Source organism: Rhinolophus sinicus, linkage group LG01 (assembly GCF_036562045.2).
Source record: "Rhinolophus sinicus isolate RSC01 linkage group LG01, ASM3656204v1, whole genome shotgun sequence".
Taxonomy (NCBI): Eukaryota; Metazoa; Chordata; class Mammalia; order Chiroptera; family Rhinolophidae; genus Rhinolophus; species Rhinolophus sinicus.
This window is the reverse complement of record NC_133751.1, coordinates 126757750-126785293: the sequence shown is the minus strand read 5'-3', so window position 1 is coordinate 126785293 and position 27544 is coordinate 126757750. Positions and strand designations below refer to the sequence as shown.

Genomic DNA, 27544 nt, shown 5'->3' with positions numbered 1-27544 from the left:
TTCAGTCATATTTGGAAAGGAGCCCTTCTGGCATATTACAGTGATTACAAAGGTATGGCTTTCCTGGAGAAAATCTCAGTGGGTTGGTGATAATAGCAATTGTGCCAACTAGGGAAATACACAAGGATACAACTCTTTTAAGCACTTAAACAGCAACTTTGAGGAGTGTACAATACTTGTTTTCTTTCCTGGATGAGATTGTCCTGCTTTCAATTCTCCAAGCTAAGTGCACAGTGGATGGTTGCCTGGGTGACAGCCCGTAAACTAAGCAGTCGTTTTGCAGCTAACTGAAGGGTTTGTGCACGCAGAACCAGCTTTAATTATTTTTTTCAAAAGTATTTTGAGCTGTGTAACAGTGGAAAATAATCAACGAAAAAAATCTAAATCTATGCTGCTTTTAAATGTACCCCTTGTTGAAGTGCGAGTTGACAAGCTGTCCCTGAAATCAATGCCACAATGAATTAGGATGACGTGGACTGCTGTTTGGCTTGCTGTTTCTTCAACTGTGTACCAACTCTCTCGGCAAAACACACCATAGGTAAGCCAAATCTCCACTTTTCATCACATTTAAGATAATAGCATATGTTATGACTTTTTTTCACCCCAAAGGGTATCCCAGAGGAGGAACATTGGGTAAACTGATAGAGAAAAGTGCGTCCTAATCTCAAATAATTATATTGTTAGAGTTGTTATCATAAGCTATTTTTGACTTTTCCAATATTGAGACAATGTCTTCTAATATTTTATGCAAATGCCTTTAGACTATAGGCTAAACTGGTAAAAACAAGAACAGCATATAAAGTACTTGCTTCCATTGAATTATGCCCAGGGACAATCTTTTATTTTAATCACCTCAACATGTGTTGACTTTACATGGTATAAACTTTCTTGTAATCACCTATTATTGTATATATGTATCCTTGGTCATATTTTCTCAACATGAAAGAGGATTCTGATTGTTTTGTTTTAATTACATAAGATTCCAAATCAAATGTACAGTGTAATAAAAAGATTTTGTTTTAGAATTAACCATTCACACAATTGAAGATAAAAGAAACTGGGCTTCAATAGATACTACATCAGAAATCCCTGTGGAATGAAATATTATTGCTTATAAATCATTGATCAAACTAATCCTAGAGGGAAACTGAGAAAAATTTTCTTATGAAAAAAACTTAAAATGGAAATGTACAGCCTGAAATGTAGGGAGCTTACTAGTCAAAAGCAATGTGGGTCTGTCCATGTTAATTGAAAGAGAGAACTGTACCAGGGGTGCCGACACAATGTATAAAGTGGACACTTTGGCCAACGTTGCTCAAGCAGTAGTTCACCATAACCAGAAGTGTCTGGACGCTGATGGTAACCACTTTGAGCACCTCTTGTAATTGCGGAAGTCAAACATGACTTGTATTCATCTTTTTTTATCGGTATATGTTGAGTATTAAGATTTTAATACAGTTTTCCTTTCTTAAAATGTGTATACTTTTTTTGGCACCCTCTGTATATAGGAATACTGCTACTGTCAATCATCACTGTCTTCCTCTAGTCACTAGTGAGCATGTGAGACAATGGATGACCATGTAATGACAACATTGCCCAGTATATTAGTGATTCGATTTGATAATTTTCAGGTTGCAGTTTGGTTTAAATCTTAATTTTTATTTTTTATTTAGAGAGTAGATAGTATTTGTGAAATGTTCTCAGTTAATTTAAACCACAACTCCATAACATACATTGTCATTTCATTACCAGGAGTAATAACTATGGGAAAAAATACCTTTGGGGGTCTTACTTTCACTTTATGAATAAGCTGGTGATATAAATATATATTTCTTGTCTCCTTGTTATTTGAATATCTGATTTTCAGCTTTATTGAAGGACAGGTTTTAATTATCCTTTGTTTTCAAAAGCATTTCTTTTACTTGATATTGCAAATAGTGTTGCATTTTCAAAAATAACTATATAAATACAAGTTGTAAAGCAATTTGCTAGGGCAGATATGTATACTGGTTTTCAAATTTTCTGTGGCCTGATTTCTGATTTCTGTGGCCGAGTGTATCATGTGTTCCCTCAGCCAGCCCTTAGTAAAGTTCAAAGTACACCGCTTATCTAATGCTAATGATTAGGATAATGATGATTAAGTGACAGCAATCAACCAAATGTCGGCTTCCTTTAGAAAGCTTAAAGTAAACAGGCACTACTGGTGGGGTGTAAGTTTATACAGCCATTCTAGAGAACAATCCGGAAGTATTTGGTGAAATTAAATACACTCGGCCCATTCACCCCAGAGAGACTTTTGCATAGTGTGTAACAAGGCCTGAACAAGGATATTTATCACAGTGTTGTTTATGAAGTGGGAAGTTGGAGCAACTTAGATGTCAGTCATCAAGGGAAGGGTTAATAAAAACTGGTGGATGCATACGATACAGCCATTGGAAGCAAACAACCAGAGGTACGCAGACGTATAAGGCTAAAGCAAAAATAAGTAGCAAGATCTATGATACAACATCATTTCTGCAAATTTAAAACAGGCACACACACATAACAGTGCCATATGCCTTATAAAGACATACATATACGAGGATACCTCCAGGCACATTAGGTTGGGTTCCTGTGAGGCAGAGGGAAGTGGGACAGGGGATCCGAGCTGAAGGGGGGACAAATGAACAAGAGGAAAACTGGACAAGGCCCAATACTGCCATGGAGGAACATGATTAACCCAACCCCTTCTACCTAAGTTGCAAATGAGGAAATGAAGATAGGCTTATTTTACAAATGTTCATTTAAATACTAGTTCCATTAAGTCTTTCGGGGCACTGACACATCTCTCCAGTGTGAGATCCCATTTTGTCAATGCTTGCGCTTTGCCTTCCTCACCTGTAAAATATGGATAGTAATACTACTGTTCTGACAGTGTTGTTTGGTATTAAACAGACAAAATATATGTAAAGCATTTAGAATGTGTGTGGCATATAGTAAGCATTTAATACATGTATTATAGTATTGGTTTTCTTATGTAATGTCATTTTGAGGAAAGGTAGAAAAAGACTTTAGGAATTGATTCTTTATTTCAATTTATTCTCTACTAGAAATTTGGGGAAACACTATTATTTATCCTAGGAAACTTAAATCAAGAGGAATAGTGGAAATGATAAATGTCGATTAGAAAATAAAGTGAATTACAAGAAAGGTTGTGGTTTGGATTCTAATCACTAGGTCGGTGTTTCCAGAAGTTGTCTAATGATAACAATCATCTGAATGCTTGAGAAAATAAAAAAAGAAAAAAGTACATCCTGGAGACAATCAACAGTTGCCAGGGATTAGAGAGGAGGGGGAATGGAACAGGTAGAGCATGAAAGATTTTCAGGGCAGTGAAACTACTGATACAGTAATGGTGGATACATGTCATTAGACATTTATCCAAACCCTTAGAATATGCAAACTTGAGAGTGAACCCTAATGTGAATTCTAGACTTTGGATGATAATGATGTGTCAAAATGTATGTTCATCACTTGTAACAAATGTATACCTCTGGGGTTGGATGCTGATAGTGTGTTTGGGCGGAGAGGGGGGGCGTCAGGGAGTATATGGGAATTCTCTGTGCTTTCCACTCAATTTTGTTGTGAACCTAAAACTGCTCTAAAAAATACAGTCTATTAATTTTTTAAAATTAAAACAAAAAGGGAGGAGAGTTCCCAGTCTCATGCCAGAGCTACTAAATCAAAAGGAATCTGGAAATCAATATTTATAACAAAGGTATCGCATAACACTTATGCTTAAGGAAGTGTAGGAAACTGCACTAAGCAAAGGCCACGCTTCTTCAAAAGCCAAAGATACAAAACGCCTTCCTTCCATGCTGGCTCTGCTGCTGACCGCATCTATTATCATTCCATAAATGTAAACGCGTGCTTCCTCCGCATCAGGCCTTTCCCAGCTGCCCAACCCCACCCTCTTGGACCCATCTTTCATTTTCTGTGGCCAATCTATCACAAGTCCTGGTAAGCTTTACTTTCAATTTTTTTTCTTTGTGCTTTCTATTCACTATCCTAATAATCTTCCTAAAGTGTCAGCGTTTCTAAAAGTCACTATTCAGAACTGTCCTTGGCCTTCCAGGCCTGTTCAGCAGTAGAGTGTAAATTCCCACTGGGTCCACTCTCTCCTCACTGACCCTGGGTATAGGCCTTTGTTCGTGCCCTTCCCCCACTCAAACCGGCTTTCCTCCTTCACTCAGGGTCTCCAAATATTATTGATGCCTTTCTTTCCATGAATGCTCCAGCCCATATGACCATCTCATTTCTCTGGCATCTATAAGATTCAATATCTATCATTTGCTTTGACGCTTCATTATGTATTTTCTTCCTTGTATTTTGTCTTAACTATTTTATATTACGTTCTATTGTGACAAGTCAATGAAAGATCCTGAAGACAATAGTATCCTCTTAAGTGAATGGGATGAATTTATCAAACAGTACTATTCCTGGGGTGAAGTACATGTTCTCTGTGAGAAAAACCACTCCATGTAGTTTGCCCCATGTATTCTGAAGGCATCTGTGTGTTTAGAACGGTGAAGACCAATTCTAGACTTTTTTTCTGGTGTATTTTTCTTAGCTTTTCTCCACAAAGTTGTAGTATGAAACGGGCCTTTTGTTCTTTTGCTTCCAAACAAATGCCAGTTCATTGTAAGTAAATTGCTTACTCAATGAATTAGCATATGACTATGGTGTCCGAAGCTGAAAATGAAATACAGAGTCTAACGGAGGATTTTGTGTTGTTTCCAACAGCAAGAGGCTCCACGGGGGGGAAACAGTTTGGTGACTTCAAAAACTGCAGTTTAAGAGCTACCTCAATGATTTGGAAAACTGAGGGGATATTTAAAATTAAGACTTCCCTGGAAAATCTCTAATGGTGGCCACCAGGTTCTTCAATGACTCACACTGTGCTAGAATTATGGAGGATACAAAAACAGAAGAGATGGAAGGTCCCTGCTATGGAAGAGTTTACAGTATTGTTGGGAAGATCACACTTCCACAAAGAAAATACTTATAGGAGTTTTAATAACAGAACACTAAAGAAAATAAAATCCTACAAGAATTTTCTCCAACAGAATGAGCCAACACTTTGTATATAGTATTTCCAATCCTCACTAACCATTTGAAGAGGGCATTATCATTTCCATGTTAGAGATGAGTATATGAAGTTCAGAGAAGTTGAGTGACGTGCTCAAGAATACACAGTTGATAATCTGTGGATGAGGGATTTGACCTCGGATTCTACAAGTCTCCAAAGCTTGTACACTTTCTATTCTGGTGTTGATCCATCCTTTCCTCACCATAGCATATCTTGCAAAGTGATAGTAAAATTATTATTGTTCCTAATTTGCACGTGTGCAAAGAACCAAAATTGGTGGGATTATGGGTTTCCCCCTTATTCAAAATTGTCTTTAAAACTCTTACAATATTTTACATATAAGAGAATGAAACAGGTGACACTAAAAATAGAATATGTTACATTTGAATCACCCACTCTTTTGTGAGCTGTCATTTAATTAAATCATTTATTTTCTCTTAAAGGCCATTTTATGGAACAAGAAAGATGAATAAAAATAAACTGATTCATGATTTCCTGGAAGTAATTTCAAGAGGTGATGTGGAACTCATCTGTGACCATATTTCTAAAGTCCATTCCATCCTTGGAAACCTTGACTTTCAGCATCCAAAGACTGGGAATACACTACTCATTACTGCAGCAGAAGAGAATCTAACAGAGGTAACGTGTGGTGTCCAGGGGTCCATGGATAGTCTTCTAAGATAAGGATTCCAAGATGGGATGTTTGGGGATAGCATTATCACCCACCTCCATGAAAGAATATCTGAAGGCATGAAGCGGGGGTGGGGGGTTGGCAGTGGAGGTAAGGTGTGAGGGGCTACTGGAGGGAGAACTGGGGGACCCTAAATAATCTAGACAGTTGCCATCTTTAGCTATTCCCTCACTCAGTCAACAAGTATTCCTGCTATACCCAAGGCAATATACTAGACTTCATGTTAGATACAAAGTTGAATCAGATGTCACCCTTGAGGAGCTAATGGTCCAGTGAGACCACATAACGGAGCCTGAGTTTTTCCTCATTTTAACTTCCCACCCTCAGGCCCATCAGTCCTGGAAATGTGTTCCCTGTTCTAACAAATGCATGTAATCCTGATAGTAGGGAAAGAGGAGTACATAAATAACAGTTAGATATAAAAGGGCAGAAGATTGTCCTCTTTGTTCTTGCTATATACACAGCTAGAGTGCCTGACATACCTAGGTGCTTCATAAATATTTATTAAATGAATAAACCAATGAGTGAATAATCCATTTCAACCTTATTGATCATTTATACCACAGCGTGTGAAACTTACAAGACCCTTTTTAAGAACGTAGGTGAAAGTGGTAACAACATAAGCACTTGGAATTGAGGAGGGGCAGCAAGGAAGTGGCTACAATGGTTATAGAAAAGGGCTTGGAATGAGGAAACGATGCTGAAAAAGATGCATTTCACTCAGCTGCACAGGTCGGTGCCTCTACTACAAGTTCTTGGGAGTCTAAAGGCAAATGGACCCTTAACCCTTCCTGGCAACCTCAATTAGCCTCTCTCAGCTCATTCTTAGCTCTTTTTCTCTTTTGATTCTTTTCTATTAACACCTTTTTAAACAAACTGTAAAATATTAGCATATGTGCTTTTAAAAAGAAACATGTATGTACAACTAAAAGAAAAATGAGACTAGCACCCATATATCAACCATCTAAGCCAAAAATTAGAACACCACAGTGCCTCAAATACCATCTATAAGCTCCTCTTGAATCGCATCCTCCCACGTCATAATCATTGCCTTGAATTTTGGGTTAATCATTTCCAACTTCTGCATATATTCCTAAATAATACATTGTTAACTTTTCCTGTTTTTGAAGTTTATAAAAACAAACTCACACTGCATGTGTTTCTCTGTAACTTGCTTCTTCTGTTCATTACTATGTTTTGGAGATGCATCCATTTCGACACATGTAGCTGTGGTTTTTCATTTTTACTGCTATCTGGTATTCCATTTACGCCACATCTTATCTGTCTATCCTACTTTGATGGACAGGTGGGTGGTTTCATATTTATGTTATTGCAAACAATGATGCTACTTTGTATTAGCATTTAATATACTAGGTACCTCCCTTTTGATGACACATCAACAAACAAACACCTTCACTGACCCCACATCCTCCTCCAACCACTTTTGTTCCTCTTTCAGGCCTCTTCACCTGCAGACTGCTGAACTATGAAAGATCTGAGATTTTATCCTAATTGCAAACTAACAAGTTAGCCTGCCACAATTTCTTGGATTCTTGGATAAGAAACACAAATGGGTCAGAAACAAAGGGCACTTTCTTACTCATAACAATAGCATTAGCCAGAGTATGAGCAGTTTTGTGTCCGTTCCCTAAGCTCTCGTTCCCATAGGATGATAGGAAGGGGGCCGCATGACCTGCTCATACAGCGGACTGGAGTGCAGGACAGGAACGCTAAACTTAGGGGACTGAAGTTTTTAAAATGGTCAGTAAGCAAACTTACCCTTTGCTCCAGAAGAGGAGACTATCGCTATCCATGGCTATTCATTATACAAACAAACTTGAAAATAGTGTCTAGGGCAAAGGCAGTTAGTGCTTCTGTTCATGAGACTTGTAGAAATATGAGACCCAGGGAGACTTGTCTCCTAAAAATATCTACCCTTCATTTCTACATTGTCTTGGTTTCTGCTGAATTTCCCCAGGAGTGCAGCCCTCTGTTGGTCACTCTGATTAATCTGACCAACAAAGGCTGGGGCCAAATCCGTTAATATGTCTCATACAACATTTGATTAAAGCTTCTATGAACAGGACTCTGACCAACAGAATGAAGCCATACCGTAGGCCAGCATTAACCACACCACCCAGGGTCCTGGACCCCTCAGGTGAACAAATCCCATAAACCATCAGGGTCTGCCCTCGAAAATCAGGTGGTTTCTCCTGAAGCTTCTCTCTTGGTCTTCCCATTGGGTCTGGAGTATCAATCCAGGTACAGTAGCATGTATTAGCCATTGCCCAGAATGCCCCTTGGCCTGCGAGGAAGAAGTCTAGGGCAATTCTATCATCCACAACAACCCTGGCCAATGATTGGACTGCTAATCCTAATGTCTTTCAGGGATGAAGTGGTGTCATTGATAACTTCAACTAAAGTCAGGGACAAATTTTGTTCTTTTTTTTTTTTAGTTGGACGACTCCTGTCTTAAGCATAATTATCCACAGAGGGCACATAAATGATAAGTCAGCTATCCCTCTGGAAGGTCCCCCAAATAACCAATGGTAGTTTCATTTTGGTGAGAGCTCAGAAGTCAACTGAGGCTACATCATTTACTGACAGCATTTCCTTAAAGATTAGAAGGTCTCTTATAACCACCCCTAAGGCATAAGACCGTGTTTTCAGGAGGGATGCAAGTTAATGCCAGGTTCCCACATAAGTGTTTCCCTTGGGGATGGGAGTGTGGGTGGGGCAGAGAATGGTGTTTACAGTTGTTGTCCCCCTGTCCCCCCCCCAAGTGGGACCTACATTAGTAAGGGGGCACAGGTTGACAGAGCCTTCACCTGGCCTCTCAGCTGACTGGCAGGCCTGAGGATTCCCCATTCGGTCTGAATAATTGAGTCTGGCCCTGATTTGGGAGGATTATCAGTCCTGATTGTCTATGCCAATAGCCTCGTAGCATTCATTCGCCCACAGAATGAGTGAGTAATGGCTACAGGAATGGGAGTGAGAAGAAATCGGGAGGTGTTGACAAGAATCTTACATGGATGGTACAAGAGCGGGGGCTGTCGGGCACTGTTGTTAATAGACTTCTTGGTAAGGCTAAGGGAATTGGCAATCAAATCATGATTGGGATATCTAGCCAACCCAACAGTCAGTTAAATTTAAGGTGTTTGCCACAGTTTTGGAGAGCCACACCAGGACATTTTCTTTCATGAGGAAACCTCCCAGGGTGGTTCTGAAGGACAAAGATTATTAATGACTCTCCCTCCCCTGTACCTCACAGGCTCTAGGATGTTCTCTCTTTAGGTGCTGGGGTTGTTTCTCTTCTTCCACCACCACAAAGTCTATTTTTCCTACTTCAGTAGTGACAACTTCACCCCTGTATCAGACACAGAATTTTTCACTTTGTGCCCAGTCTATCTTGGTGGCTGTGTTGCCATGTCTGATAACGGTGGGTCCAGGCAGCAGTGGAGGCAATCTGGGTTGTGCAGGATCAATCAATAGTTTCATCCCAGTCTATCCCATGAGAGAACAGACCCTCGCCATGGGTTTCTACAGGAGTTGACCCAGACAGTTCGTTTCCACAGTTCATGGCCTTAACAAGGTGTTTTGAATCTGCCAGTCTATAATTTTCCAAGTGGCAGAGCCAAAAGCTAGGCCATTGGCAGAAGACCAAGAATCAGTACAAATGTAGCAGGGTTCATCAAGGGAAGTGGTGGCTAGAGCTATGGGAACAGCCTTGAATCCTACCCATTGCATGGAACAATCACATCTGTTGTTAGTTTCGCATTGCTGATACAGAGGCTGACCAGCTACAACAGCTTAGCACATGCCATCACGATTAAGCTTGGCTTACCCATCAGTGCCCCAGGCCCAGGCACTTAGGGGAACCCCTATAATGTGAAATCCTCCTGAACCAGTGGCTTTGCTTCAGGTGGTGTAGTGGGGGATGAAACTTCCCACAAAAGGAAAGATACCGCTTTTTCATGTAAAGCAAGGATGCCAATGTAGCCAGGCCAGCTGCTTCCTTAACTATGACATTTCCATGTGATGAGCAAGGCTGGTGGGGCCTTTCCCATTATGTTTGTCATTGACTTTGAGTACCCCAAAGTGGGGATACTGGGTCTGAGGGCCACAAGGTCTCTCTCTTTTTTCTTTTTTGTTTGTTTGTTTGTTTGTTTTAATTTATTGGGGTGACAATTGTCAGTAAAATTACATAGATTTCAGGTGTACAATTCTGTATTACATCATCTATAAATCCCATTGTGTGTTCACCACCCAGAGTCAGTTCTCCTTCCATCACCATATATTTGATCCCCCTTACCCTCATCTCCCACCCCCACCCCTCTTACCCTCTGGTAACCACTAAACTATTGTCTGTGTCTATGAGTTTCTGTTTCTCATTTGTTTATCTTGTTCTTTTGTGGTTTTGGTTTATATACCACATATCAGTGAAATCACATGGTTCTCTGCTTTTTCTGTCTGACTTATTTCACTTAGCATCATACTCTCAAGATCCATCCATGTTGTCACAAATGTTCCTATATCATCTTTTCTTACCGCCGAATAGTATTCCATTGTGTATATATACCACAACTTCTTTATCCATTCATCTATCGAAGGACATTTTGGTTGTTTCCATGTCTTGGCCACCGTAAATAAAGCTGCAATGAACATTGGAGCACACGTGTCTTTATGTATAAATGTTTTCAGATTTTTGGGTAGATACCCAGGAGAGGGATTGCTGGGTCATATGGTAATTCTATTCGTAAATTTTTGAGGAACCTCCACACTGCCTTCCATAACGGCTGCACCAGTCTGCATTCCCACCAACAGTGTATGAGGGTTCCTTTTTCTCCACAGCCTCTCCAACATTTGTTACTATTTGTCTTGTTGATGATAGCCATTCTGACTGGGGTGAGGTGATATCTCATTGTGGTTTTGATTTGCATTTCTCTGATGATTAGTGATGTTGAGCATTTTTTCATATGTCTATTTGCCATTTGTATGTCCTCTTTGGAGAAATGTCTCTTCAAGTCCTCTGCCCATTTTTCAATTGGGTTGTTTGTTTTTTGTTGTTGAGTTGCATGAGTTCCTTGTATATTCTGGATACTAGCCCTTATCGGAGGCACTGTTTGCAAAAATCTTCTCCCATTCAGTTGGTTGCCTCTTTATTTTGTCGATGGTTTCTTTTGCTGTGCAGAAGCTTTTAAGTTTCATATAGTCCCATTCGTTTATTTTAGCTTTTACTTCCATTGCCTTTGGAGTCAAATTCATAAAATGCTCTTTGAATCCAAGGTCCATAAGTTTAGTACCTATGTTTTCTTCTATGCAGTTTATTGTGTCAGGTCTTATGCTTAAGTCTTTGATCCATTTTGAATTAATTTTGGTACATGGTGACAAATAGCAGTCCAGTTTCATTCTTTTGCATGTGGCTATCCAATTCTCCCAGCACCATTTATTGAAGAGGCTGTCTTTCCTCCATTGTAACTTTTTAGCTTCTTTGTCAAAAATTATCTGTCCATATTTATGTGGTTTTATTTCTGGGTTCTCAATTCGGTTCCATTGGTCTATGTGTCTGTTTTTCTCCCAATACCATGCTGTTTTGGTTATTGTAGCCCTGTAGTACAAGTTAAAGTCAGGGAGTGTGATACCTCCATTATTGTTCTTTTTTCTAAAGACTGCTTTGGCTATTCGGGGTCTTTTGTGGTTCCAAAAACATCTGATGATTTTTGGTTCTATTTCATTAAAAAATGTCATTGGGATTTTGATGGGGATTGCATTAAATCTGTATATTGCTTTGGGTAATATGGCCATTTTAACTATGTTTTTCTTCCAATCCATGAGCACGGAATGTCTTTCCATTTCTTTGTGTCTTCTTCAATTTCTTTCAAAAATATCTTATAGTTTTTAGCATATAGGTCTTTCACATCCTTGGTTAAGTTTATTCTTAGGTATTTTATTACTTTTGCTACAATTGCAAAAGGAATTGTTGTTTGTATTTCTTTTTCTGAGATTTCATTGTTAGTATATAGGAAGGCAATGGACTTTTGTACGTTGATTTTGTAGCCGGCCACTTTACTGTATTCGTTGATTGTTTCTAATAGCTTTTTGGAGGAGTCTTTAGGGTTTTCTATATACAGCATCATGTCATCTGCAAAGAGTAACAATTTAACTTCTTCATTCCCAATTTGGATAACTTTTATTTCTTTCTCTTGCCTGATTGCTCTGGTGAGGACTTCCAACACTATTTGAAAAGCAGAGGTGATGGGGACAGCCCTGTTGTGTTCCTGAATATAGAGCAAAGGGCTTCAGTTTTTTACCATTAATTATGAGATTAGCTGAGGGTTTGTCATATATGGCCTTTATTATGTTAAGGTATTTTCCTTCTATACCTATTTTATTAAGTGTTTTAATCATAAATGGATGTTGTATCTTGTTAAATGCTTTTTCTGCATCAATTGATATAATCATATGATTTTTGTCCTTTATTTTGTTTATGTGATGTATCACATTGATGGATTTGCATATGTTGAACCATCCTTGTGCCCCGGGGATGAACCCCACTTGGTCGTGATGAATAATCTTTTTAATGCATTGTTGTATTCGATTTGCTAGAATTTTATTTAGGATTTTTGCATCGGTATTCATCAGATATATTGGTTTGTTGTTTTCTTGTTTTGTGCTGTCCTTACCAGGTTTTGGTATCAGGGTAATGTTGGCCTCATAAAATGAGTTAGGGAGTACTGTCTCTTCTTCAATTTTTTGGAAGAGTTTGTGCAGAATTGGTATTAGATCCTCTTTGAAGGTTTGGTAGAATTCACTAGTGAAGCCATCTGGTCCCGGACTTTTGCTTTTGGGAAGGTTTTGGATGACTGATTCAATTTCATTACTGGTGATCGGTCTGTTTAGATTTTCCAGTTCTTCATGGCTCAGCCTTGGAAGGCTATATGTTTCTAAGAACTTGTCCATTTCTTCTAGGTTGTTGAATTTGGTGGCATATAGTCCTTCATAGTATTCTTGGATGATCCTTTGTATTTCTGTGGTGTCCGTGATAACTTCCTCTTTTTTTCTGATTTTGTTAATCAGTGTCTTCTCTTTTTATCTTAGTAAGTCTAGCCAAGGGTTTGTCAATTTTGTTAATCTTTTCAAAGAACCAGCTCTTTGTCATATTAATTTTTTCTATTGTCTTTTTGTTCTCTATTTCATTTAGTTCTGCTCTAATTTTTGTTATTTCCTTTCTTCTGCTGACCTTGGGTTTTACTTGTTCTTCTTTTTCTAGTTCTTTAAGGTGTAACATGAGGTTATTTATTTGGTTGTTTCCATGTCTTGGCCACCGTAAATAAAGCTGCAATGAACATTGGAGCACACGTGTCTTTATGTATAAATGTTTTCAGATTTTTTGGGTAGATACCCAGGAAAGGGATTGCTGGGTCATATGGTAATTCTATTCGTAAAATTTTGAGGAACCTCCAAACTGCCTTCCATAGTGGCTGCACCAGTCTGCATTCCCACCAACAGTGTATGAGGGTTCCTTTTTCTCCACAGCCTCTCCAACACTTGTTACTATTTGTCTTGCTGATGATAGCCATTCTGACTGGGGTGCGGTGACATCTCATTGTGGTTTTCATTTGCATTTTTCTGATGATTAGTGATGTTGAGCATTGTTCCATATGTCTATTGGCCATTTGTATGTCTTCTTTGGAGAAATGTCTCTTCAGGTCTTCTTCCCATTTTTTTATTGGGTTTGTTTGTTTGTTTGTTGTTGAGTTGTATGAGTTCCTTACATATTTTGGATATTAGCCCCTTATCAGAGGCACTGTTTGCAAAAATCTTCTCCCATTTAGTTGGTTGCCTCTTTATTTTGTCGATGGTTTCTTTTGCTGTGCAGAAGATTTTAAGTTTCAAATAGTCCAATTCGTTTATTTTAGCTTTTACTTCCATTGCCTTTGAAGTCAAATTCATAAAATGCTCTTTGAACCCAAAGTCCATAAGTTTAGTACCTATGTTTTCTTCTATGCAGTTTATTGTGTCAGGTCTTATGCTTAAGTCTTTGATCCATTTTGAATTAATTTTGGTACATGGTGACAGCTAGCAGTCCAGTTTCATTCTTTTGCATGTGGCTATCCAATTCTCCCAGCACCATTTATTGAAGAGGCTGTCTTTTCTCCATTGCATGTTTTTTGCTTCTTTGTCAAAAATTATCTGTCCATATTTATGTGGTTTTATTTCTGGGTTCTCAAATCTATTCCATTGGTCTACTTGTCTGTTTTTCTGCTAATACCATGCTGTTTTGATTATTGTAGCCCTGTAGTACAAGTTAAAGTCAGGGAGTGTGATACTTCCAGTATTGTTCTTTTTTCTTAAGATTGCTTTGGCTATTCAGGGTCTTTTGTGGTTCCAAACAAATCTGATGATTTTTTTGTTCTATTTCTTTAAAAAATGCCATTGGGATTTTGATGGGGATTGCATTGAATCTGTATATTGCTTTGGGTAATATGGCCATTTTAACTATGTTGATTCTTCCAATCCATGGGCATGGAATGTCTTTCCATTTCTTTGTGTCTTCTTCAATTTCTTTCAAAAATGTCTTATAGTTTTCAGCATATAGGTCTTTCACATCCTTGGTTAAGTTTATTCCTAGGTATTTTATTCTTTTTGCTGCAATTGCAAAAGGAATTGTTTTTTGTATTTCTTTTTCTGAGATTTCATTGTTAGTATATAGGAAGGCAATGGACTTTTGTACGTTGATTTTGTAGCCAGCAACTTTACTGTATTCGTTGATTGTTTCTAATAGCTTTTTGGTAGAGTCTTTAGGGTTTTCTATATATAGCATCATGTCATCTGCAAAGAGTGATAATTTAACTTTTTCATTTCCAATTTGGATGCCTTTTATTTCTTTCTCTTTCCTGATTGCTCTGGCAAGGACTTTCAGCACTATGTTGAAAAGCAGAGGTGATAGGGGACAGCCCTGTCATGTTCCTGAACGTAGAGCAAAGGCCTTCAGTTTTTCACCATTAATTATGAGATTAGCTGAGGGCTTGTCACATATGGCCTTTATTATGCTAAGGTATTTTCCTTCTATACCTATTTTATTAATTGTTTTAATCATAAATGGATGTTGTATCATGTCAAATGCTTTTACTGCATCAATTGATATAATCATAGGGTTTTTGTTCTTTGTTTTGTTTATATGATGTATCACATTGATGGATTTTCATAGGTTGAACCATCCTTGACCTCTAGGATGAACCCCACTTGGTCGTGATGAATAATCTTCTTAATGCATTGTTGTATTCGATTTGCTAGAATTTTGTTCAGGATTTTTGCATCTGTATTCCTCAGAGATATTGGTATGTAGTTCTCTTTTTTTGTGTTGTCCCTGCCAGATTTTGGTATCAGGGTAATGTTGGCCTCATAAAATGAGTTAGGGAGTAGTGTCTGTTCTTCAATTTTTTGGAAGAGTTTGAGCAGGGCTGGTATTAGATCCTCTTTGAAGGTTTGGTAGAATTCACTAGTGAAGCCATCTGGTCCCGGACTTTTGCTTTTGGGAAGGTTTTGGATGACTGATTCAATTTCATTACTGGTGATCGGTCTGTTTAGATTTTCCAGTTCTTCATGGTTCAGCCTTGGAAGGCTATATGTTTCTAAGAACTTGTCCATTTCTTCTAGGTTATTGAATTTGGTGGCATATAGTCCTTCATAGTATTCTTGGATGATCCTTTGTATTTCTGTGGTGTCCATGATAACTTCCCCTTTTTCATTTCTGATTTTGTTAATTAGTGTCTTCTCTCTTTTTATCTTAGTGAGTCTAGCCAAGGGTTTGTCAATTTTGTTAATCTTTACAAAGAGCCAGCTCTTTGTCACGTTAATTTTTTTCTATTGTCTTTTTGTTCTCTAGTTCATTTAGTTCTGCTCTGATTTTTGTTATTTCCTTTCTTCTGCTGACCTTGGCTTTCATTTGTTCTTCTTTTTCTAGTTCTTTAAGGTGTAACATGGGGTTACTTATTTGGGATTTTTCTTGTTTCTTGAGATAGGCCTGTAATGATATAAATTTCCCTCTTAAAACTTTCGCTGCATCCCAAAAATTTTGGTAGGATGTATTTTCATTGTCATTTGTTTCTATGTATCTTTTAATCTCTCCTCTAATTTCTTCTTTGACCCAGTCGTTCTTTAAAAGTATATTGTTTAATCTCCATGTATTTGTGTTTTTTCCTGCTTTCTTTTTGCAGTTGATACCAATTTCAAAGCCTTGTGATCAGAGAATATGCTTGGTATGATTTCAATCTTCTTAAATTTGCTGAGGCTGATTTTATGTCCCAATATATGGTCTATCCTTGAGAATGTTCCATGTACACTAGAAAAAAATGTATAGTCTGATGTTTTAGGATGAAGTGCTCTATATATGTCAATTATGTCCATTTCATCTAATGTGTCATTTAGGGCTGCTATTTCATTATTTATTTTCTGTTTGGATGATCTATCCATAGCTGTCAATGATGTATTTAAGTCCCCTAGTATAATTGTGTTTTGGTCAATTTCTCCCTTTAGTTCTGTTAGTAGTTGCTTGGTATATTTTGGTGCTCCCTGATTGGGGGCATAAATATTGATGACTGTTATGTCTTCTTGTTGTATAGTCCCTTTACCATTATGAAATGTCCATCTTTGTCTCTTGTTATCTTTTTCACCCTGAAGTCTGTTTCATCTGATATCATTATGGCTACACCTGATTTTCTCTGGGTACCATTTGCTTGGAGTGTCAATTTCCACCCTTTTACTTTGAGTCTATTCTTGTCCTTGTAGCTGAGATGTGTCTCTTGGAGACAGCATATGGTTGGGTTTAGTTTTTTGATCCAATCTGCTACTCTGTGCCTTTTTATTGGTGAGTTCAGTCCATTTACATTTAGGGTGATTATTGATATGTGAGGATTTCCTGTCATTCTATCTTTAGTTTTCTGGTAAGGCTGTGTCTCCATTGTTTCTTTGCATTTTGTTGTTGTCTATTATTTCTGTGTGGTGGTATTCTATGATGTTTCCCTCTGTTTCTTCTTTTATTACAGTATATATTTCAGTTCTGGATTTTTTTTGAGTGGTTACCCTTAAGTTTATGTAAAAGAAAGTTTGATATTTAGAGTATTCCATTTTCTTCAGCACGCTTACTTTCTCCATTCCCATATTCGGTTCAGGCCTTTACTCTCCCCTTTTTATGTTTTGGTTGCCACAAATTGTCCCTGTTGATGGTGGTCGAATAGCCTCCTTTAGTATTTCTTGTAGTGCAGGTCATGTATTAGAAAATTCCCTCAGCTTCTGTATGTCTGGAAAGGTCTTTATTCCTCCTTCATATCTAAAGGATATCTTTGCTGGATATATTATTCTTGGCTCATAATTTCTCTCTTTCAATAGTTTGAATATTTGGTTCCACTCCCTTCTGGCTTGTAGAGTTTCTGCTGAAAAATCTGATGATAATCTAATGGGCTTTCCTTTGTAGCTTACCATCTTCTTTTCCCTGGCTGCTTTGAGGATTCTTTCTTTGTCGTTGATTTTAGACAGCTTCAATACAATGTGCCTTGGAGAAAGCCTGTTGGGACTGAGGTAATTAGGTGTTCTATTTGCTTCTTGAAATCAAGGATCCAGTTCTGTCCATAAGTTTGGGAAGTTCTCATCGACAATTTGTTTGAATATATTCTCTGTTCCTTGCTCTCTTTCTTCTCCTTCTAGTATGCCCATTATTCTTATATTGCTCTTTCTGATGGAGTCAGAAAGTTCTTGTAGAGTTCTTTCATTTCTTTTAAGTCTCAAGTCTCTTTCTTCTTCCATCTGTGTCATTTCCAGGTTTCTATCTTCGATGTCACTGATTCTTTCCTCCATCTGATCAACTCTACTACCTAAGCTGGTTATTTCATTCTTAATTTCTTCTATTGAGTTCTTAATCTCCAGAAATTCTATTTGGTTCTTTTTTAAAATTTCAATCTCTTTGGTAAAATGCTCATGTTGTTCTTTGATTGTGTTTCTGAGTTCATTAAACTGCCTTTCTGTGTTTTCTTGCATCTCGTTGAGTTTTTCAGAACTGCAATCTTGAATTCTCTGTCATTTAAGTCACATATTTCCATATCTTTAAGTTCCTTTTCTGGAGACTTTTCACTTTCTTTCTGAGCTGTCTTGTTTCCTTGGTTATTCATGGCAATTACTGATTTATTATTTCTCTTCCTAGACATCTACAGGAGTGGCTTCTGCAACAGGTTGATAGGAAGAGGTCTTTCTTTCGTTTTCCAGTACTTGTTGGTAGAATGTTTTATTTTCTCTCCGACTGCAGCCTTTTTTTCTCTCACACATGGTAGTGCTATGTTTTCTTTGCACTATTCCAGCTTCTCACACAATGGGGTGGGGGGATTCCTTTGTTGACAGGCTTGTCCTCTGTTAATAGTTCGCCTGGGTCAAAGGCATGGTGTTGTATAGGTTTGTGGAGAAATTTTGAAGCTCCAAAGCTCTTCCTGCACCAGATTCAGAGCCTGTATGTTTCAGCAGTTCTGTTTACTCCTGCAGGGATCCGCCCAGATAGGTCGGGCCAGGGGTGGGGTGAGTTGTGAGAGGTGGCCCAGAGCAATGGCGGCGACCACCACCACAGCAGGTCCTGCTTCCACAGCTCCCTCCCCTTTGCCAGAAATAGTTGGGCTGAGAATCTGTGTCTGTGGTCCACAGTTCCCAGAACAGCAAATATTCTGTTCTGTTGATCTGACACTGCTACTGTTCTACTTCTAGCACCAGGCAGGTGGGGGTGGGGCGAGCTCTAGGAGGGTAGGGAGGGGGTGGCTAGTCTCAGTGCCTAAGGGTTCCATTCTCTGCTCGGCAGTGAAGGCTTAAACCACCGTTTTCAGCCTTCTTCCCTCAGTCTTTTCTCCAAGGTCTCTGCCGTGAGTGTTGGGTTCAGCCGTGTTATATGCTGTCCCCTCAGCCCTGTGGGCCATAAGCGGAGCCCTAGCAGTCCGAGTTCTTCCCTCTCCCACAGCTGCGGTAGTTCCGGGATGCAGTGAGCTCGGTGCACTGAGGTAGGTCTGCGTCCTGCGCCCGCGTGGCTCCGTCTCTGCGCTTCTCCCTTCCCTCCTCCCCCCCACCCCTGACCCCTGCTCACGCGAATCGCCCACCTTTAGGTGAATTCAGTAGTGGGCCTCTTCGTCTTGCCTGTCTGCTATGCAGGGAGTCCTTTGTGGAGTTATAGTTCTTCGATTAGTTGTAAATTCCAGGGGAGATTTACAGAGGCTCACCTCACATCGCCATTTTGATGACGTCTCTAAGGTCTCCATGGATAAGGTGTTCAGTCTTGACAAGAGTCACCAACAAGCTAATATCCACTTTTCAAAAGTCACGTAAAAAACAACAACAAGTGATGTGCCTATTAGATATGTCAGGGAGGCAAAAAGTCTAAGTCCCAAGGGACACCTCTGGGTGGAGACTGCCTCCCTTTTCAGAGGCTCCCCAATTTGCAAAACGATCAGTCATAGAGACTCAAGAGGGTCAGGGACTCCTCTAAAAGGATACTAGCACTTTTCTACCTACTAGTTCATCATGATCAGAAGAATCCTTCCTGACACTAATAGGATTGGGAAGTATACACTTATAATACATTGATTCCTATTACACATTCAGGTATAAGAACCCATGGCCATAATATACTGAACTGACCCAAAGGGCCTCACCCATAGAAACACATTAGCTTTCCTTCCCCACTGCAAACCTTGCCCAAACCCCATTAGCTGAATCCAAACACCCACTTTTCCCAAGGGTCTGGGCAGGATGGTGACTTCAAGAGAGCCATAAACGTTTTAGTCTCTCCCCTCCCCAAAGTTCAGCAAAATACTCTCATGAGTTGCCATGACCTTCAGTCCCCTTTGTAGACAGGTCCCACTTCTAATGATGTTTTACCCTAAAGCAGCTGAGGTTGTCGTACAGGAGGAAGAAGGGGCTAGGATCATGGAGAAAGAGAGGGGCTATAGGCAAATGAGCAAGGCACATTTACTTTTGGTTTCCAGAAGCATGGAGGCTTCCCGTTGCTCAACCAAATGAACTCCCAATGTTTTCAATCCATCCAAAGCCCTATATGAGGGGGCTTTTGATATATTACTTTCATCATATATTTCAACTTCAGGGATCCCTTGACTCATTGGTGACAGACCCATTGCTTTCTGATTGGAGCTGAAGCCTTTGGTTGACTCATGCTTACCTTTCACAGCAGGACTTTCTAAAAAATAGATTTTACATTAATTTGAATCACTTGCTGACTCATTGTCATGATAACATCTCTTAAATTTTCACCTGGTTTTAATATATGGGCGAGGGGAATTTTCCAGGGCAGCAGGGCTAATCCCAAGAATTTGTCTAGATTTCTTTGTGTCTGTTTCTCCAGTGAGTCAGCTTCATCAGCATTGTAACCCAATCCAGGCCAGTAAGAACCTGAACACTAGTTAATGCCTCATCTGTGGTTTACCACAGGAATTTGTCTGCCATAGGAGAATCTCCCCAAGAAAGCCAATGTTTCCTTAAAGCAGCTGAAGCCCACTACAGAAAATTCTGAGACTTTACTGTCATCATTACATTGATCTAAGGTTGTCAGCAGGAAGGGCTGAGCTGTAAGGTATCACTATTATCACTCCTCCTTCACAAGCATTATGCATCTTAACCACCCATATCCCAAATGAACCAGCCAAAGTTCAATATTTGTCTGGTTTCTGCCCATTTCAGTCATGAATTTTCCTCCTTTCATGATCAGTGAAAATATACATCTCTGTAACTGTTGTCTGAAAGGGAGTAGAATCTTCCACACACCCAGGACAAATTTTAGCTGTATTTGTTACAATTGGTGAGGAAGATACCACCCACAGAAGAATTATCAAAAACGAGGGAACAGCTGTTTTGAAATTATTTCCTGATACTCAGCCTAACTACCTCCCAGTTCCTTAAACAGTTATTTATAACCAATAAAGTGGAGGATCCAATTTACCATACAATTTGGTCAACACTTCATATACAATTTGCTACCACTTCCTATGAACTTTCCTTAAATCCCACTCATTAGTCCAGGAAGCCCTCATTCTTCCTCTGTCATTCCTGTCTCTCTCATAATTTCACCTTTTGCAAAAATTATCATCTGTGAAGCATCTGATATTTTTCCTTATTTGCAAGCTAGTAAGTCAGCCAGTCATCGTTTCAGAGTCTGGCAGAAGACACAAGACTCCTGGGTCAGAGAAAAATGGCAGTTCATTATTCTCCATAGCAATAGTCAGCATTTGCTTCAGTTCCCTGAGCCCTCATTCCCATAGGGCAACATGGAGAGGTGGTATCTGCACATACAGTGAGTTGAATTATAAGAAAGGAGCCTTGAGCTTAGAAAGCCTGGATCTTTAATAATGGCCAGGAAACATATCTTCCTGATGCTCCCGAGGGAGACACCATCTCTGTCTTCCAAGGTTGTTCATCAGCGCCTCTGCTCATAAGACCTACAGAAACCAAATTTCTGGAGTTTCTGGAGAACTGTCTTTCAACAGTCTCTCTAAAGAATGTCCTGCTGGTCAACCCTCCCTGTCTCTACTTCCTCACCTCTTCAAACGATTGCAGTGTGTCGTCTTTTCCTACCACTCCACTGAGACCGCTCTTCCAACGTGACCTACAACATCACTGGGCACTTTCAGCTCTTAGCAGCATCGCACACCAATTTTTCATGAAATGCTTTCTTCCATTGGCTTCCTTCTGGGTTTTCCTCCTCCTTTTCTGGCAACATCTCCCCAGTCTCATTTATGGATTCTTTCTTCTCATCCATTAAATGGTGGTATTCTTCAATAATGTGGGGATGGCTGCTAATTCTGTAACTCATCCCCCATCTCTCTCCTGAAGTGCTGTATATGTAGTTTGCTGAGCTTCCATCTGTATATTTCCACTTTTATGTCACAGACATCTCAAACACATCATGTTCAAAGTGTATTTGTCATTCCCTCCAAATATTAATCCTCCTGGGGAACACCAGCATCAGTGTTTCCCATTTTATTAAATAGTATCACCATTTATTTATTTTAAATCATTCACTTATTCATAAAATATTTATTCATGTGATAAGGTCTCTTGCCCTTGTGAACTTGTAGTCTAATTAAGGCAAAACACGATAAATAAGGAAACAAAAAGCACTTCATTAAATTACAAATGGTTATTAGTGCTTTGAAGTAACCAACAGAGTGAAACCTCCTCGGAGAAGGTGGTCAGGAAAGTCCTCATTGATGTGGTTACATTTATGCGAAGACTGAAATAATGATAAGGGGTGACATCTGAAAAGCAGTTAGAGCAGAGGGAATAACAGAGAGAAAGGACCTTGGTTAGTAAAAATTTGCATATTTGAAGTGTAGAAAGGTGATTAGAGCTTGCAAAGGGAGGGGGAAGAGTGGCACAAGCTGAGGCTGGAAATAAGGGCAGAGATCAGATCACTCAGGGCCACAAAGGCATGCAAAGAAATGTTCAAAAACATCTTTATTCAGATATAATTCACATCCCGTACAATTCATCCATTTAAAGTATGCAATTCAATGATTTTTTTAGTATATTACATGAGTGTGCAAGCATCAGTACAGTCATTTTTCAAACATTTCATCATCTCAAGAAGAGCTCCCCACTCCCCCAAAAAGAAACCTCATACCCTTCAGCTCTCCCTCCCTAGTCTCCTCCCTCTCCCCACCCTAGCCCTAAACATCCACTATCTACTTTCTGTCTCTATAGTTTTTCCTATTCTGTACTTTCATATGAATGGAATCGCATAGTATGTGGTCTTTGTGATTGGCTTCTTTCACTTAGCATGTTGTTTTTCAAGGTTCATCCATGTTGTAGCATATATCAGGACCTCATTCCTTTTTATGTCTGAAGAATATTCCGTTATGTGGATATACCAAATTTTATTTATCCATTTGTCCATTGATGGAAATTGGGTAGTTTCCATGTTTTGGTTACTATGAATAATGCTAGTATAAACATTTGTGTACAAGTTTTGGTGTGGTCATATGTTTTTATTTCTCTTTCACGCCATTCCTAACATTCCTGAGAGTGGAATTGCTGGCTCATATGGTAACTCTATGTTTAATCATTTGAGGAACTGCCAGACAGTTTTCCAAAGTGGCTGCACCATTTACAACAGTATATAAGGGTTCCAATTTCTCCACATCTTGCCAACACAGTGTTATCTGAATTTTGATTCTAGCTATTATAATGGGTTTCATGCAGAGTATTTGGAAATGGAGAGACCTCTTAGAAGGCTGTTGCATTGTTTCAGGCAAGAGATCATGGTGGCCTGGTCTGCAGTGGGTAGGGAATATAGACAAAAATAGACTGAAGTCTATGTGGGAGTTATCCTTGATAAGAGAGAGAGGGAGTCTCTTCTCACAAGGACACTAATCCTATCAGATTAGGGCCCCATCCTTATAACCTTATTTAACCTTAAGTACTTTCTAGAGACCCTCTCTTCAAATACAATCACATTGCAGGTTAGAGCTTCAACATATGAATTTTTAGGGCACATAATTCTGTCCATAGCATTCACAGTACTTTGTTCACACTCATACTATATCCTTTGCTGGAAACAATCTTTCTCCCAGTCTTTGCCTATTTAACTGAGTCTGATCCTGCAGTTCTCAACTTAGACATCACTTCCTCCAAAAAGTCTTCCCAGTTCCTCTAAGACAGCTTAATAAGTTTCTTCTAAGTGTCCCTCAGCTTCCTGTATTTACTCTATCATTGCATTTATCCCACTGTGTCGCAATTGCCTTTTTTTTTTTTTAAATCTGTCACTGTTCCTCACTAGATTGCAAATGCCTTAACAGCTGGTCATCTATTTTGTTCATTATTGGAATCTCAGCACCAAGGACAGTTCTTGACACCTACTAGTCACTCAGTCCATATTTGTTGAGTAAATTATGCCTTCACCATTTTGAAGAGTTTATTCTCTGCCTAGAAATACTTGTGGAAATACTTGCAATATTCAAGAATATGTAAGCCTGAATTGTGGGGTTTTATATTCTAAATTATAGATGATACTAATAGGACTTCAATGTTTTATGTGGGTTTAACATAAAATGTTCAGAGACCTCTAGTTTTTTTAAAAAAATATAACATCCCCCAAACCATCTGTATCATGGACATTTTTGTTTTCCAAATTTAAAAAAGGCAAATAGCAGTCACCTGCATCCAAATCAATCCTTTATTTTGTGCCCCTCTGATTCTCCTTTCCTATAACACAAGTCAGAGACACATGTAAGTTTTCTACCCAGCCCTGAAGACACTATTGATACTCAAAAATGCTAAGAAAGAATGCTGTGGTGTTGCAGGTTGTTGGATTTCTTCTGGAAAAGGGAGCAGATATCACCCTTTGCAATTACAACAACCAAACCGCAGTCCATGTGGCTAACTGCAAAGTCCAAAGACAGCTCTTGGCCGTCAGTGGAATCCAGAATCCCCAAATGCAGCTTCTACAAAGTTCGTGGCAAGGTGATCTTGAACAACTGCAGCACTTGTTGGTCAGTTCAACTGATGTTTGCTTCTGCCTTCGGGTAGGTGGGTGGTTGGGTGGTAAGGAAGGCACAGAGTGTGACTCCTCTTGAAGAAAAAGAAGTTCTTTTCTAACGCAGTCCCAGAAAGTTTCAGGCAGGAAATATGAGAAAGCGGCAGGATCAAACCGGACACTGAGGTGAAAAGCAAGGTCACACAGCCTATTTCCACCTTTACCCAGCTGGATTTTAGAAGAAGTCAGGCAACACACCTGGGAAATGATGTGCTCCCAGGATGTCCCCAGAGAACCACTGTCAACTTGCTCAAAGGAATTCCCTTGACATCATTGCCATTTGTACAATTGCTGTTTAGATCCCTTTGGACCAGTTGAAGTTATTATCTTCATCCTGAAAAGGGAATCAGAGAAGCTGTGCTTTGCATAAAATTTAGTTGTGACTAAGGAGTTAATAGGATACATTTTTAAAATGCTATCTTCTTAAGATATTGATCTTCTTTCTTGTTTACATTTTCTACCATAGATACTCTTTCCCAATATAATTTGCAAAATAATATGTATAACCCAGGACATTAATTATTGGTGGTGGACAACTGCCTACTCTTGACATTTACCTTCAGAGATACTGTCAGATCACATGACCTTCCAACTGAAAGAAAATCAATTGCTGCTAGGAAACAGTTTCTTCCATTCCTTTATGGTAGAGATGCAAACCGATAAAGAAAAAGTGAATGATATTCTGGTCACCTAGAGTTCAAAGAAATGTACAACAAAATCCAAAGGACTCTGAATTCTTTTGTTGTACTGAATGATAGTCTAAAATTGCCATACGGCATGAATTGAGTCTTAGAAAATTTTTTGGAAGGACAATACATTTTATTTTAATGGTAATCCATTTTAATGCAATCCAATGCCTGTTTCATGACCACATTTTTCACCCCTAAAAATTGGCAGCAAAGTTTTAAGAAACTGGTGTCTACAACTGGATCTGGAGCTTAATCAATAGATGCTGAATTAATGTGCTATTGTAAGGGTATTCTCAGCTCAAAACTTTCATGTTGGTTCTAACTAATAATAAGCATTGATATAAGAGGTGGTTTCTTTTCAGAAACAGAAAAAATATGTTAACTAATTAATTCCCACAGCACCTCTCTGAGGTAATATTATTATCTCTCGTTTGTCCCTGGAGAAACTGAGGTAGAGACCTTGACTATACAGACATGACAGAAAGTGAAATAGAAATGGAAATTAGAGAGAGTTACTTTGGTCTATGAGATAAATAACTTGGAAAATGTGGCCTTTCAGTAGCTTTTCAGTTTTTGAATTATCCAAATTTAAAATTTAATGAATTTAGAACATTGAAACAACAAATAACATCTATATATCCACCTCCATTTGACTATATAAATACAGTTAACTGAGCTGCTTTATTATTGTAAATGAGTCCTTCGTTCCACAAATGTTTATTGAACATGTGCCAGACATTCTGCTCTCCACCCATCAAAACAATCCTGCAGGGAGAACGCTCTTATTCCTACTTTATAGATGAAGATTCTGACCTTCAGAGTAGGGTTGCTAGATTTTGCAAATAAAAATACAGGACACTCAGCTCAAGTTGAATTTTAGATAAATACCAAATAATTTTTTGGTATAATTATGTCACAAATGAAAATTATTCATTGTTTAACTGGGTGTCCCTTACTTTATCAGGGTGATTTGATCACCTTTTATCAGAGTGTCCTTGATATAACCTTATCAGGGAACTTCGATAACCAGCTTAAGGAGCTAAAATTCAGATGTAAGTCTGTCTGTCTCTCAGGACTGTGTTTTTTCAATTCATCTGCTCCCTCTCAATATAGACATTGAGAAAGAAGGTATTCAAGTTAAAATGAGAATTTGGCCAAGCAATGAAAATGCAAAGATTAGTATAAATCATGCAATAAGAAACATAATGGAAATAAAGTTTCATGTTTTTAAAGGCATCTGAAGAGTTCCTGGATATAAATTTCCCAAACCAACATGGCTTGACCCCTCTGATGCTGGCTGTGAGAGACGTGGACCTGTTTGAGAGTCTCGATATATTAACAGTCTACAGACCTGTGGAGGTTCTGTCTGAGCTCCTCAGGCACCGCGCGTGAGTAGGAGCGGTCAGACAGCAGGGGAAGTGTGTCTATGCCATTACTATTTACAGAAGTCATTTGTAAATCTAGACATACGGATTAAGGGTTTTAAAATTATATATACTACATGCACACACATGTCCATAAAAGGGGCTTTGCAGTTGCAAAATGTTGTACAAATGTTAGCTGTTACTATTATTCTTATGACATTGGCCTTTTGTTTTATTTAGTTAACTACCTACTGTTTTGATAGTTACTGAGGATATCAAATAATTCTTGAATATGTAGCTCCCTCCTCCCAGGCTGTTGCTGATTATATTGGAAAGCATTGTCAAATATCAAAAGCAATGTATGGTAGAGATTTCCAGTTATCTAAAAATTACTATATGCTGACATGCTCTTTTAGGAGGGGAGAAATAAACAATTAACTTTAAAAAAAATCAGAGGGTTCATAAGCAGTCTCTCATGTTAAACTGCAGTTTCCTAATGCTGGTTGTTACCTAGATAGCTTGTCATAAAAATAAGAACAGATGGCCCAAGCTCTTGCTCCGTATTTCGTATGAATTTTGGTTTGGAAATAAAAATAGGAAGAGGGAGCTTCCAAAACAACAGTACTGTCAAGAACATGAGCTATTGTAAAAGGATCAGTTAGAATAAGAGGATGAACGTGGAAGTCTGAGGCTACCTCAGAATGCAGTTTAAGAAACAGCTGAGGAGATGGTCTATGAATGGAGATTACTGGCCACCACCCCAGAGATGGTGTTCAGCAGGCCTGGTGTGGGGTCCAGGATACAGGAGATCAAAGGACGCCACGTGGAGAAACACTAACCAAGGCAGAGGAGCAAACTAAGTAAGGTCCCAGTGAGTTAACTGACCTGCTTAAGGCCACATATGAAGGTAGTGGCAGTCCCCCAATTCCTGGTCCGATGCTATTTCTTTTGAATCGTGACCCTTGATGGAGAAAAGGCCATACTAGTAGAATATTGTTGCAGATCCTAAAACATTACCCAGGCCCATAGTAATAAAGAGATTCAAATCCAAAGGTGTGAGTTTGGAGACATGATCAACTCTCTCCTTGTCACAGAATG

General features: G+C 38.9%; 1 protein-coding gene across 3 annotated transcripts in view; it reads left to right on the top strand.

Moving 5' to 3' along the window:
- The first annotated feature begins 251 nt into the window (after positions 1-251).
- MAP3K19 (mitogen-activated protein kinase kinase kinase 19) overlaps positions 252-27544 on the top strand; it is a 70584-nt gene continuing 43291 nt past the window's right edge. For 2 of the 3 annotated variants that reach the window (XM_074335537.1, XM_019731164.2), the window contains exons 1-4: positions 252-538; positions 5572-5767; positions 24161-24349; positions 26316-26470. In XM_074335537.1, coding sequence (XP_074191638.1) covers positions 5594-5767; positions 24161-24349; positions 26316-26470 — 518 coding nt within the window. In that variant the 5' untranslated portion in view covers positions 252-538; positions 5572-5593. The remainder of the gene's footprint in view (positions 539-5571; positions 5768-24160; positions 24350-26315; positions 26471-27544) is intronic. The other variant, XM_074335542.1, reaches the window with a different exon arrangement.